Source organism: Nannobrachium achirus (genome assembly GCF_963921795.1).
Source record: "Nannobrachium achirus genome assembly, chromosome: 13".
Lineage (NCBI taxonomy): Eukaryota > Metazoa > Chordata > Actinopteri > Myctophiformes > Myctophidae > Nannobrachium > Nannobrachium achirus.
Window position 1 is genome coordinate 41,945,782 of NC_137833.1, and position 13,889 is coordinate 41,959,670.

General features: G+C 43.6%; 1 protein-coding gene across 1 annotated transcript in view; it reads left to right on the forward strand.

Moving 5' to 3' along the window:
• Positions 1 to 7,526, forward strand: part of pdzd8 (PDZ domain containing 8) — a 64,519-nt gene extending 56,993 nt beyond the window's left edge. The window contains exons 4-5 of the mRNA XM_080740330.1: positions 1,478 to 1,640; positions 2,640 to 7,526. Of these exons, the coding sequence (XP_080596456.1) occupies positions 1,478 to 1,640; positions 2,640 to 5,002 (2,526 nt within the window). The 3' untranslated portion in view covers positions 5,003 to 7,526. The remainder of the gene's footprint in view (positions 1 to 1,477; positions 1,641 to 2,639) is intronic.
• Positions 7,527 to 13,889: the final 6,363 nt, after the last annotated feature.

The following is a 13,889-nucleotide window of genomic DNA, read 5'->3' on the forward strand; positions in this document are numbered from 1 at the left end:
GTCCCTGCTTCATCTCTCTCTCAACTAAGGGGTCCTTGGACTGAAAACGTTGAAGACCCTTGCATAAGGTCATTGTGCAAGTTTACCAGGTTTCAACCTGGCATCCTTGTTTTGGGCATGTCATTACATTCTTAACATTTTAAAAGATAGTTTTCTAAAGGTCGAAAATAGCTGATCTCCATCTGAAATCTCCATCTGAAAGCTCACAAAGTGTTGCCATACGTCACATTGTGAGCTTGTAGATGTGCCATAGTTGCTATTTTCACAATTTAGCTATTTGTGTTTTTTTTTTTCTAAAAGCAATTTCTCAATAGGGGGGCTGCAGCCAGAGGCTATGGCTATTTGGGCAATTGGGGGTCCTCCTTGGAACCCCTGGTCTAAAATGCCATCAAGACCTGAACATTGGACTTCTCTGTCATTAACCTGAGCGACTCCAGAAGTCATTGTTGTAGTATTCAATGATAATCCTCACACTACCATGGCCGACTCACACATCTCACCGCTGTGATTACGCCCCAACCTGCCGGATATTAAGCAGAGCACCTCTGCATCATGCCAGGTGCATCGTGGGATACGTGACTTGAGCCCAGTGCTCTGTGACGGTTACTGAAGCAGCTGGTAACCTCCAGGGTTGGAAAATTGTCTGTAATTGCAGACCCCCCTGTTCCCATAGAAAGAAGCCTAATCTATACTTAGTCACTCACCTAAATAACTGACTTTCAAGCTGACAGAAATCTGTTATTTCAGGTGAGTGACAAGGCTGTGAGACAAAGTATAAATTTGGCGTCGGCACTCGGTCATCATTGCATTGGTCTTATCAACCCAACCCGACTGCAGAGACTGATGCCAGTCAGTTTCTCCCATCTGTCCCCACACTTTGCTGTGATTTACAAGTTTTATTAACCCAGTGTCTTGCCGTTTCTTGAAGCTCTGTAAACTTGAAGAGCGGCTAATTTTGCAATTTGTCGTACAAAACCCCCAAAATATATATCCTTCCTGTTCTGTGAGCTTGTAGATCTGCTATTTTCGCTATTTGACTAATATTTTAATAAAGTACATATACTGTGGTAGGGTTTAAGTGGTTAAATATCAGCATTTTCTTCATTAGTGGTATTCCTCATGCTGCAGCTGATGCTGCTGTTTGGCTTCAGCGATGCACATATTTTATTGAGTTCACCGATAACAGCTGACTAACAAAATAGTTTTATATTACATGTGAATTAGATGTTTTTTTAATCATTTGTGTGCAATGATTGTGCATTAAATTAGATAGTTGATTAAATAGTTAAAGCCCCTGTGCTTTAACTATTGAAAAATAGCAGATATACTGCGAGCTTGTAGATCTGCTATTTTTGAAAAAATCATGAAAATCTTTGAATATTTCAAATCCTTCTGAGGTTTTTGTGAATTAGATGTTTTTTAATCATTTGTGTGCGTGTGCGTGTGTGTGCTGCTTGCATGTTTGTCTGTCTTCCAGACTGAAGTCGTTAAGGGGCCATGTGGGAGTGTGGGGATGACGTTCAGACATGTCCCTGCCAGCGAGGGAGACGCGGTTCACGTCAGCATTGAGACGGTCACCCCCAACTCCTCTGCTGCCCTGGCAGACCTACAGAGAGGTGATCGCCTCATCGCCATTGGAGGTGAGAGATGCGTCATGTCATTAGGGCTGTCATCATTATTACATAATCGTCTAATCGTGATTATTTGACATAATCGTGATTATTTTTCATAATCGTCATAATCGTTTCCAGTCAAAAATAGTGGAAATAGCAGATCTACAAGCTCACAACGCGTCGCATCTATCAAAGTTATTTTTTAAGTAGTAAGTTGTCAAATATGTCAGTAATTTCTTTGTATATTTAGGTTATGTGTCATATCTACTATGTACAACTTCAAAGCCTAAAAGCCAAACAGAAATGTAATTATCAACGACAAAAACACAATTAAATCGTTAATCGCCAATTATTTGAGTGACAATTAATTGTCATGTAAAATGTCATATCGTGACAGCCCTACATGTCATGCAGGCTAAACCAGAGAACTAGAGTGGATATTGTGCTTCTTCTTATGTTTCAAAGAAGTGTGTAAATGAGGCAAGTCATCAAAGCTTAGCTAGTAATGTTGCAACGGCTATTTTTTATTTGAAAAAATATAAATAACACACCATAATAATACCCCAAAATTGTTCATCTACAACTTAAGCTTGTGTCATTTTGCAACCCTAACACTTTAGTAAAGATTCAAATCAGAGACTTATTTTCTAAACATTTACGTCACTAACCGAGGAAAAGGCACTTGATATGATAAAACCAGCAGTACGTTTTGGAAACAATCACATCTCAAATAATTGCACACATTTTGGTTAAATTTTTTAGTTTTGATGCCTAAAATGAATCCCTTTAGGAAATCAAATGGTGGGAAAAAAGTAAAAACAAAATATAAGGAACCCACTTTCAATAGCCACCAAAAAACCTTGATGGTTGCAGCAACAATCCCCAAACATAAAACAATGGCAAAAAAACGTGAACGAGATGTTTGTTATGGAAATGTTCACAGCTATTGGAGAAAAAATAGATAGAATTGGTAGAGAAATAGTTTTATTTTAAAACTTACCGCCTATTCTTTCCCATTCTTGGCAGGTGTTAAAGTGACATCCTCTGTTCAAGTGCCCAAACTACTGAAGCAGGCTGGAGACCGGGTGGTGGTGCTGTATGAGAGACCAGTTCGTCACCAGAGCCCTGCAGTGGGAAGCCTGGTGGGGAGCCTACAGGAGGGCCTGGGACACCTGGAGGAACCTGGCTTCATTCCTGCCCCGGGAGGCTACGAGGAAGACCCCGCCCCCATCACCACCCTGTCAGATATCTCCGACAGCAAAGACATGGACTCTGAGTTTGAAGAGTTGATTGTGGACTCCAAGTCTAGTCACGCTAGTGGCCCAAACACTAGCGGCTGTGCCGCTACTGACACCATGGGTGACTTCCTACTGACAGTAAACCAAAGCCCCAAGAGGACTGTGGCCAACCTGGCCTCCAAGCCCCTTGGCTCCATATCACCCATCCTCAATCGTAAACTCAACCTGGTGGGTCTCCAGTCACCTCTCAAGCCCCAGTCCAAAGACTCACCAACGCCCTCACCATACAAGAGTGCTGGTGGTCCGGCGGATGCTCCACAACGGCCCACTGTCCCTCCCCCACCCCCTCCCTGTCGCCCCCCGTTGCCCATTAGACCTCAGATTAAGTTGACGTCGGCCTCACCTGATGGCAGCCTTCTGGAAGGCGCTGACCCTGCTACCACTGCTAATGTCACCTTTTCAAACACTGCGACAAATGCTTCTGAGAAGTCCCCAGAAAGATCTCCAGGCGCGGGAGCCACCGGGGACCGGGCCAACGCTGAAAAGACACCTGTCAGACAGCCTGAGCCAAAGGCAATGATCAAGCCGGCAGAATCATATGAAGAGCTTCCAAATCCATCCGCTGTGCCCAACAGTGGAAAGCTTGACCAGGCAAGGGACAGGGCTTCGGAGAGCTCGTGCAGCACACGGGACAGTCTGGACGGCCACTCGCTCTGGGAATCCTCTGAAACCAAGATCCGCAACCGGACGGCACGCTGGTCCAATTCCTATGTGGTGTTTGAGGTGGAAAGCAACCATAAGTACCTTAACGTGGCCCTGTGGTGCAAAGACCCCTTTAAGCTGGGCAGTCTGCTGTGCCTCGGGCACGCCAGTCTCCAACTAGAGCACGTGGCCCTGGAGTGCATGGCCACATCCTCAGCGGAGTACCAGAGCACCTTTAGGCTGGGGGCACCGGAGCCCAGAGCTAATGTGAGCCGCACCGCCCTGCGCAGCCTCAGCACCCACAAAGGCTTCAATGAGAAGCTGTGCTACGGAGATGTCACCTTGAATTTCCGTTACCTGGCTGAGGGTGAGCCAGAGCATCCAGCAGGTCTAACAGAAATGGAACGAGAGGGGAGTCTTCAAGATGAGGATCTGAGGGACAGGGACAAGGAGAGGGAGCACGTCTCTTCATCGACACGCGATGACTTGGCCTATAACACCATGCAGCTGGTGGAGGTGCGCCACAATTTCCAGGACACCCAGTTCCAGAATCCCACATGGTGCGAGTACTGCAAGAAGAAAGTGTGGACGAAGGCAGCCTCCCAGTGCATGGTCTGCGCCTACGTCTGCCACAAGAAGTGCCAGGACAAGTGCCTTGTGGACAACCCCTTCTGTGTGGCACCCACTGATCGCCGCAGCGCTGACCCAGAGGCCAAGTCCACCATCAACCGGGCCACCACAGGCCTGACGCGCCACATCATCAATACCAGCTCCCGCTTGCTCAACCTGCGGCAGGTGCAAAAGACCCGGCTGGTTGAACAGGTGGCCGACACGGCACCCGGAACGGTGGAGCCCTCCCCCAAACACACCCCCAACACTTCGGACAATGAAAGCAGCGACACCGAGACCTATGCCAGCGGCGCTAGCCCGTCCAAGCAGCCGGCTGCTGGCAAACTGGCGCGCAAGGAAGGTGGCTTGGACGACAGCGTGTTCATCGCTGTGAAGGAGATCGGCCGCGACCTTTACCGAGGGCTGCCCACAGACGAGCGCTCTCAGAAGCTGGAGCTGATGCTTGACAAGCTACAGCAGGAGATCGACCAGGAACTGGAGCACAACAACTCCCTCAGTGGGGAGGAGAGAGAGGCCGGGGATGCGCGGCGCAAGGCTCTGCTCACAGCCGCCTTGGCCAAGTCCGGGGAGCGTCTCCAGGCCCTCACCCTGCTCATGATCCACTACCGGGCCGGCATCGAGGACCTGGAGTCAGTGGAGAGCACCTCGCCCTCGGAGCAACAGGGTTTTAAGGGCAAAGGGGAATCCTTGGAGGAGGAGGAGGACGAAGCCCTCATGGGGACAGAGGTATACAACAGTGACACATGCAGCCCTGTGGAGGTGCCGCTCCTAGATGACATCACTGAGGAGCAGATCTGTGTGGAAGCGCTGCTGAATTAGGATTAGAGAAGGAAGGGATAGTTTGGGCTTGGGGCTCACAGCAAAGTCCAGGTTGTTTTCCATGGTCTGGGGGTTTTTAGTGGTCAATTTTGAATATCACTCAAATGGGGTTCAGTGTTTGGCATTAGTTGTTAATTTAGCTGTGTATTAATATTGACATGATTGCATCTTTTCATGAAAAAAATTATAATAATGATGCAGAAAATGTTTTTCCCCCCCAAGACTACATGTGTGCATTTTTATTTTTGGCTGTCTTGAGATAGACAGTTTGATGTATTATGCAACAGAAGTTCGAGGAGATTGCAATTTCATAGCCTTATCTGTTTGAAAGGGACAAGGAGATGGTAATCTGCCTCCTATAGCATTGTGTGTCAAACCATCAGAGCAATAGTAAGTGCTATGATAATAAATATGGAAAATTTTAATATTTAAATATTTTCCTTATATTAACAAAAGCTTTCTTTGCAAAGTACCATGAATGCCAGATTCTTTTTCCTACGCCTTGAAAATATTGACTTGAGTGTTGAATCGAGTGTGTTTCAAAACATAAACAGTTAATTTATAGCACCGTCTTAGAGAACGCACATTTCCATTCTATAATATGCACATATTCCTGTAGCCCCCTGTGTAAATGGTCTTTGGGGAAGGAATCATATCACCTTGATATCTGTTTGCTGTGAGTAACAAGCCCACTGCAAGTTGACCGCATCCATGACATCATGATCTGAATCTAGGACACAGTGTAATGCCTAATTTATACTTCACTGCATGGCAGTGTCTTGCCGCTTGCCGACGAGAACAGTTCCGATATGTCCTTGTCGGCAAGCAATGCACTTGTGTGATGATGTATGAATTGAGCTTAAATAACACTGAGAAAACGTGTTCGGATGTCCATAACATTGGGACTTGGGTCGTTTTGTCAACATACCTTTCACGAAGTCATACATATCTCTTGCTTTGAGCACTTTTTAACGTGATATATCTCAATTTTAAAAAATCAGTCACAACTTTACGCTTTACAAAGCTTTTTAGAATTTCAGCAAACTGCAAGGCAAACTTGTGATGGAATAGTAATGGAATGGGTGCCCATTTTGTGAATAGAAATCTTAATAAATTGCCTATCACGTTTGATTTAGTTCATTTCTATGTGTTAGGCCAAAACCTTTGACTATGTATTGTATAACCAGCCTGAGGTGATCTAGTTTTCCTGTTAAAATATTTTTCAGACTTAACTTTTTTGTCTTTTTGTCTGTTTTGTTATTGCCAAATTATGTTTTGTTTGTACCACACCTCACTCAAACCTCTTTAAAACCCAGCTAAGATGTTATCTCTTCACAAACAAGCATGACTCGCTGTGTACATTTATGAATTGGCACAATGGAGTTGGGGCATAAGGTTGAATGATTTCTAAGGTCCATTTCTGAGGAAATTTCATTTTACATACTGTATTAACAGAAACAGAGCTCTGTACGTATCTTTGAACCTAATTTACTCATTGTGTGCGTGCGTGCAAGAAGGATTAACCATAGTGCTTCAAGCAGGTAGGATGTGACTGTGTGACATTTGCTCTCAAGGGTTGTTATCGAGTTTGAATGTATGTACTTTGTGTTTTATATATATATACAGTATATACACATGTATACAATAGGTCAACACCTCACCACATGTCCCTGCAGAAATGTAAGCATTAACGTAGCCTAGCTGTTACAATGATGCGATCATAATCAGCCACAGCTCCAAAACTCTGCCCGTTGATCCCTCTTTTACCACTGCAGTTTGCCACTGGAATACATGCCGCGAAAAGGGATGTTGTCTATATTAGCTTATGTGCTTTAATGTAGCTACGGTAACTCCAATCAGCTGAGTCATCATGGCCCAGGAACCAGCCAATGAGATCTGCTAGATGGATTAGGGGCCTCAGAGGTGACAGCAGCGAAGGGCGGCACATTTTGTGTTCCTTTCTGTGCAATAGTAAATGTGATGCTCTTGTAGATATTGGCTTACTGGTTGCTAAATTTGTCAATCTCTTCAGTGGTTCTATAATTAAGTTTTTTCTTTTTTCTTTTTGTGCAATATATTTTGTAGGAAATGAATCCGCTAATCTAAAATGTTTGTGATTGTTCCTCCTGTTTCTTTGTTTGTTTTTTCAGCAGTGTCAAGTCTCTGCTCTCAGCTCAAAGCTGAAGTTCTTAGAGGCTATTATTATAGTCATAAGAGGAGTGAATTAATTACTAATACCAGTTGGTTTTGTCTTTTCTTTGTTTTATTATAATTATTTTAATCTTTAAGTGTTTCTTTTACTGCTGCTTCTGCAACTATGTGCTCTTCCTCCAAATTCATAATCACACGCTTCTGTCCTGTGTCTTTCTTCAGCCATGTTTTATACTGCACTAACAGTGACTGGACACCATGGCCATCAGCAGGCCAAGCTGCTGTTTGATTCTTTTGTGTGGGTGTGAGGGATATTGTAATACTGTTCTAACGATGGCTCATGTGATGAAATGAGAATTGTACATAGCCTAAATAAACAAGCTCACTTCAAGGTCCCAATTGTGTTGCTGTTATTTTCCCACATACCTCTCTCTTATCATAGATGGGTTAAAATAAGGGTACCTGCCCACCACAGCAGCCCAGGGGTTAGCATCCTGCTTGGAGGAGTGTTTGTACGAACACAATTCACTGTGTTCAGGGGAGGGAAGATGAGTGGGGAGGGTCAACGGTGTCGATGGATTTACTCCTACGGGCTGCGGCGGCACCTGTCAACGAGGAATATTGAGCGGTAGGGGTAGGACAGGCATTATGTCCTTCTGGTGGGGGCTCCTCACTGACAGGTGAGCCAGTAGGATGTAACGGCAGTGGAAAGAAGTGGGAGGACTTATTTGACACAATGACCAAATTAGGAAAAGAAATGGGGTAAAATAATGGGCTACTCTTTAAAAAAAAACACTGTAAAATGTCCTTTTTGTACAGTGTTTGTGTTCTACCCCCCCCCCCCCCCAGAATATGCTACAGGATGCACCTTTGACATACTGTTTTGGAAAGATTCCTTCTGGTTGATGTAGGAAAACATCTCTAAACGTCTGGTGTGAGCATCTGTGAAGTAATTGGAGCCCAGTGGTAAAATGGACATAGTGATTATAGCATGTCCGCTCCTACATGTGGGATTTAGTGACACATTTGGCTTGATTTATATTTGGTTGCACACTGGTGTCGCGCAACCAAGTAGCCAAAAGGCCATTCCCTTTTCTTACCGCCACGGTCAGTGAACCGGCAAATTGATTATTTTTGTTTTATCTTCTCCAATGTAGTCAGTTCTCTCCCTCAAAGTGTGCATATAGTACTGCCAGTGCCAACCACAACTTTTGGTCTGGGGAGGGCGTCTGTACACCAGGAGGGAATAACGTGTGTGGAAGAACACGCTGTCCCTCCCAGGCTCCCAGTTCCACTCCCTAGTACCACTTAACAGTCACCCTGACCAACCACCCCTATCTCAACAGTGGTGGGCAGGAACTCTACCCCTGCACCACCCGAAAGCTCTAGAAAGTGATTGTTATCTGTCATGTGAAAGATAAAAATAAAAACTTAATTTGAAAGAAACTGAACAAATATATAAAAGCTATACTCCATTAATCCCCCCTTATTCCTACAAAGAATACAGATGTTCCATGACAAAGGTTTTTGTGACCACAAAACAATTACATAATTTTGTGAAATCAAGTATTTCATACTACTTCTAGAGGACCATCGAAAATCACATTCTGACATCCTCCACGGTGCTTTTTCAAAGTATACATTTAATTGAGGACATGGCATCCTCTCTTAGTATTAACATATATTACACAATCAGCACACCTCACATGAAACCACCAGGTCACCAACCCAGAATATAAAACATCAGCTTTTGTACCAGTTTGTACATTTCTGATAATCTATACACACAAACCAATGACATATATGTCAGAAGGCACACACCAACATGGACACACATACTGTACACACATTTGTCCATGTCTGCCATATTTTTCAGATATACAAAACAAGAGCAAAAATATATTATTCTCCACAATATATCATCCATAATTTAATAACTTGCTAAATAAAATGATCTTAAAATTTGACAAAATTAGCTGAAAAGATTTTCAGATATTCAGAGGTGAATAGAAACCCCCATTTGCAAGAAACATGTACCAACTAAAGCTGCAGTTAATGACCTCAAAGCAACAAAGCTGTGGGTAGAGTGCTACAATTGTGTGAACAAACAAATTGCTTTTGTATGAATTAAGTCATTAGGAAAATTGTAGACTAGATATCATCTTAATCTAATACATAGAGATGGACCTTTACTCATGTCCAGCTGCTGTTTCTGAGAAGAGAACAACATGCTCATTATGACACTGAACATAATACATTTTAAAATGAGCTTCCCTTTAAAGTGTCATGATGTTTGATTATGCAACATGAAATTACAGAATATAACAATATTAGCATGACGACGTATGAGCAAAATGGCCGTTGTGTGAATATGGTCAATAATGACATTTCAAATAATGAAAGCCCTGTCTCATTCAACACCCTCCTTAGGTTTCGGAAAACACTGAAATGGATGGTGTACAGTAAATTATGGTGTACAGTAAATTGAGATTCTGTATCTACCTTTTATGGTATGGACTGGGTTCAGCATGTATAGCATGTACAAGTACAAAATATAATGATGCAAAAGATTTTTAAGGTGCATTGAAAAATTAAATTCTGTGAATACTGCATAAAAAGGAGGATTTATCACTTTTGACATGTTTTTATGCTGTGCTTGTTTTGACTGATGAAGACACAAGGTGAAACATAGGTCATGTTTGCTTAACCTATTAAAACCAGGAGATTTAGATTTTAGTGTTGGCTATTCAAAAATAGCAGATGTACAGCGAGTCACTTAGTGCCACGCTGAAATATTGTACACCTGCTATTTGTTTTACATTTTTGAAAAATGTGTCTTAGTCTTAGTGCCTTTCGCCGGATTAGTGGTTACCCAGAGTGACTGAAACACTGTGCTCTGCTTGCCTGTCACAATGGTGTTCTTGGTAGAGAACAGAGCAGGTGACAAGTCAATATGTCTAAATGGCTGTTTCAGGTTAAACATTGAATTGGTGGTAGGGTCATGTCGGGGGGAAGAACGGGTCATGGTGGCCGTTTACAAGTGGGGTCTGTAAGAGCCAACATGTCAATAACCAATCACGTGAGCAAAGAGTGGAGTACAGGTTTGTGGATATGTATATATTACTGGCCGGAGGGGTGGTCTTGCCCTGTCATTACAACAGTCTTTATAATATCCCTGGGTTTCACTCACTCCGATCCCTGACTGTATGACATATCATAGAGTATCCTTACATTTGTTATTACGGTAAATCATAAAGTCTGTGGAATCTTCCAACTTTGAAGGTCCAATTAATCTAGAAAGAAAAACACCAACAATTCTTCTTCAACACACTTTAACAAGACCTTGCTCTCTCTCTTGACTTGGTCACTAAATAGTGGTGTGGAATTAATGGTTGATCAAATATAATTAATACTCAATCCGAGATTAATTTGGCTCTATAGTTCTGCAAAGAAGCATTAGGCTACAAACCCAGTAAAAACCATTTCAATTGTTTGAATCCAGCTGGGTAAAAACAAAGTCTATGTTGGACTTAGAAATTGCACCTAAGTGAGCACTTCACATGGCATCAAACACGACACACGTGCAGTCGTGCATATCTACTTGTATGGGCCGCTCTGTCCGTGACGTTAGTTATCTCCATACATGGAGTTCTGTGCGCATACGGACATACACACAAAGCCAGACGTAGGAGCAGTAAGCACCGCTCAAAAGTACAATAGTTAGCCGAGCCAGGCCAGACAACAAAGAGAGGGCACAGAGAGGAAAAAAGTACAAGAGTAATTTAGTAATGAGTAATCAAACCATAGGAGAGAGAGTTCCCAAATGCTACTCTATAGTACATTGAGTAATTCTTCTCGCTTGAAAAACATGACACACACAAAATGAATCAACATTGGCCACACATTTCCTTATTTCTCAAATAAAACATATGATGATACAGGTATACACATATATTTCTCAAAATATAAGATATCAGATTTCTTTTTGACTGATAAACTGATCTCACAAATCTACTGGTACTAGATCTCACGAAGAGTGTGTTGCTGAGACAGAGAAAGGTTGATTTTGGTGGCTTGTGACCATGGGTCCAATATCTAGTTGGAATTAACTAGACAGGTGCCCTGGGCCTACAGGCCTACTCGAGAACAATGCAAATAGGGAATGTATGCCCACCCTGTTATGCCATTATACCTGTTGTCAGAGTTCCCTGTATATGGAGACATAGACTGACTACTAAGTAATCAAATCACAGGTGTAGGGAATTTGCCAAATCAAGTTTAGGTTGGGGTTGCTATGGCAATCAATTGGATCATTTGGGCCACAGCCAGAGCTTTTTTTGGCGGTATCTAACAGACTTGATGCCGGGTACTGAACTCCCACGGGTTGTCTGCAATTACAGACGTAAGTACAGATATCCCCTGAATTTATTGTAAAGTAGACTCCAAACTACTTAAGTGGCGGCCAGTGAATCAAAGATAGTGGGTCTTGCTTTCCTATTTGTCTTGGTTACAGTTATGCTCAGAACCCATAGGGGTAGGGTGGGTGATGGATGATTTAAGCAGTCACACTCCTGGCCTGAGTCAAACTAATCTGAGTTCCCAGAAGTTCTTTTTCTCACCACTAGGGGGGCGAGAGTCAAAGTAATTGGACTCAGAGATAGGTGTGACTTAGCCTGGGATCCCTCCCAATTTCGGGTTTCTGATCCGGTCGGGAGCGGAAACAGCCTAGGTCATTTTGTAGTCAAAACGGACCACACCGGAACTACCAAACCGGAATCAGTTTTAACCCAAAACAATTCCCCACACTCAAGGACATCATTTTAGGACCTACCCAATAAAACCCTTGATGCGGCGTAGTTAAGCTTATTTTTTGAGAAGCCTGTTTGGTATATCCATCTTTTAGTCCAACTCGCAGCGACTGCCAAGACTACACTTCTCCAGCATTTAAATAGAGATTGGGTAAACAAACAGGGGGAACCAAAATGAAGCGGCGCAGCTTCTTCTGCTTGTTTCCAGTTCAGGCCACTCCTAGACCGGATCAGACGGCCATTTGTAAATGAATACCAGGCTTTCCTCCGAGAGCATTGAGCTATCGATGCACACAGGATAAATTAGCCATCCCCACATGCAGACTTAAGGAAACAGTCTGCCTAGTAGCAATCTGGGCACCCATTCGGTAAAAAGAAAATGGAAAAATTCCACCTCCTGCTTCTGTATTTATTCCTACTAACAACAACACTACATGTTTAAGGCAGTGGTGCTGACAGAATCTGTCTTGAGAGATTATCCTGGTAGTGATGCACAGGTCGTCTCGAAACCCGCAGTTTTGGCCCGCCGTTCGGGTGGATCCAGGTATGCTTTGCTAGAAATTATTGTGGGGTCGGATCAACACGCATGTAATGTAAATAAATGGAGCATTATTTTCACTGTGTTCGTGTGTATTTTGGTATGTGGTGCTGCTAGGTCACAGCATGCATGCATGGCCTGTCGCTGTCCATCAGTGGTGGTGCTGAACCATTCACCACAAGTACTGTAGTCTCTCAAGCCTGGTTTGAGTTGGACAACTATGGAGAAACGATTCTGGCCAGAGAATCAAGAGGACATTTTACTTTCTCTTGCAGGGAGGTGTGGGTTCTGATGCAATCACAAAAGATAAGTCCATCGCTCCATCCATCCATCTTCAAACGCTTATCCGGAGTCGGGTCGCGGGAGCAACAGTTTCACTTTCAGCAGAGAGCTCAAGCCTTCCATGACCTGACCAACATGAGCTCCTGCTGGGGAATTCCGAGGCGTTCCCAGGCCAGTATGGAGATGTAATCCCCCCATCTGGTCCTTGGTCTGCCAGGGGGTCTCTCTCCTCCCAGTGGGATGAGCAGCGGGACCTCCCCAGGGAGACGCTCAGGAGGCATCCGTACCGAACCACCTAAGCTGGCTCCTTTCCAAGTCAAGGAGCAGCAGCTCTACTCTGAGTCTCTCTTGGGTGACCGAACTTCTCACCCAATCTCTAAGGGAGATGCCAGCGACCCGTCTAATAAAACTAATTTCAGCCGCTTGTATCTGCATTCTGCAACCTTATTCCACTTGTATCTGCAACCTTAATTATTTTCTCACAAAATACAAAACAATGTTAATTGTCCCTTCTTAGCGAAAACAAACTGTCTATTACCGTCCCGAATCTGGTGCAGACCATGCACATGTCCATAGCGTATTCGTGCACTCCCGACCTGTTGGCCATTCATCTAGGAGCGTGCACAATGCTTTCAAACAATGTTAATGATTACGGGGCTTACAGAACCGGACACGGTGGATGAGGTGGTATTGAATCAGATCCACACTGGTGCTGCAATGGGAATACACGCAACTAATGGCAGGTGTGTGTGTGTGTGTGTGTGTGTGTGTGTGTGTGTGTGTGTGTGTGTGTGTGTGTGTGTGTGTGTGTGTGTGTGTGTGTGTGTGTGTGTGTGTGTGTGTGTGTGTGTGTGTGTTAAGAGAGAGAGAGAAAGAAAGAGAGAGAAAGAGAGAGAGAGAGAGAGGTTCAGCAAGTAGGAACTTGTTTTACTATTAATGGTAAAGACTTGAATTAAGATTTGTACTGGTAATTGTATTTCCCTATTTATTTAAGGGACAGAGAACACAGATGTATTTTGTCTCAAAGCAGAAAGCTTGGCAGCTGTCTTAGTGAAATAGAATGATGTCTCTGATTTTATTTCTTTTATTCTTCTATGGGACAACTACT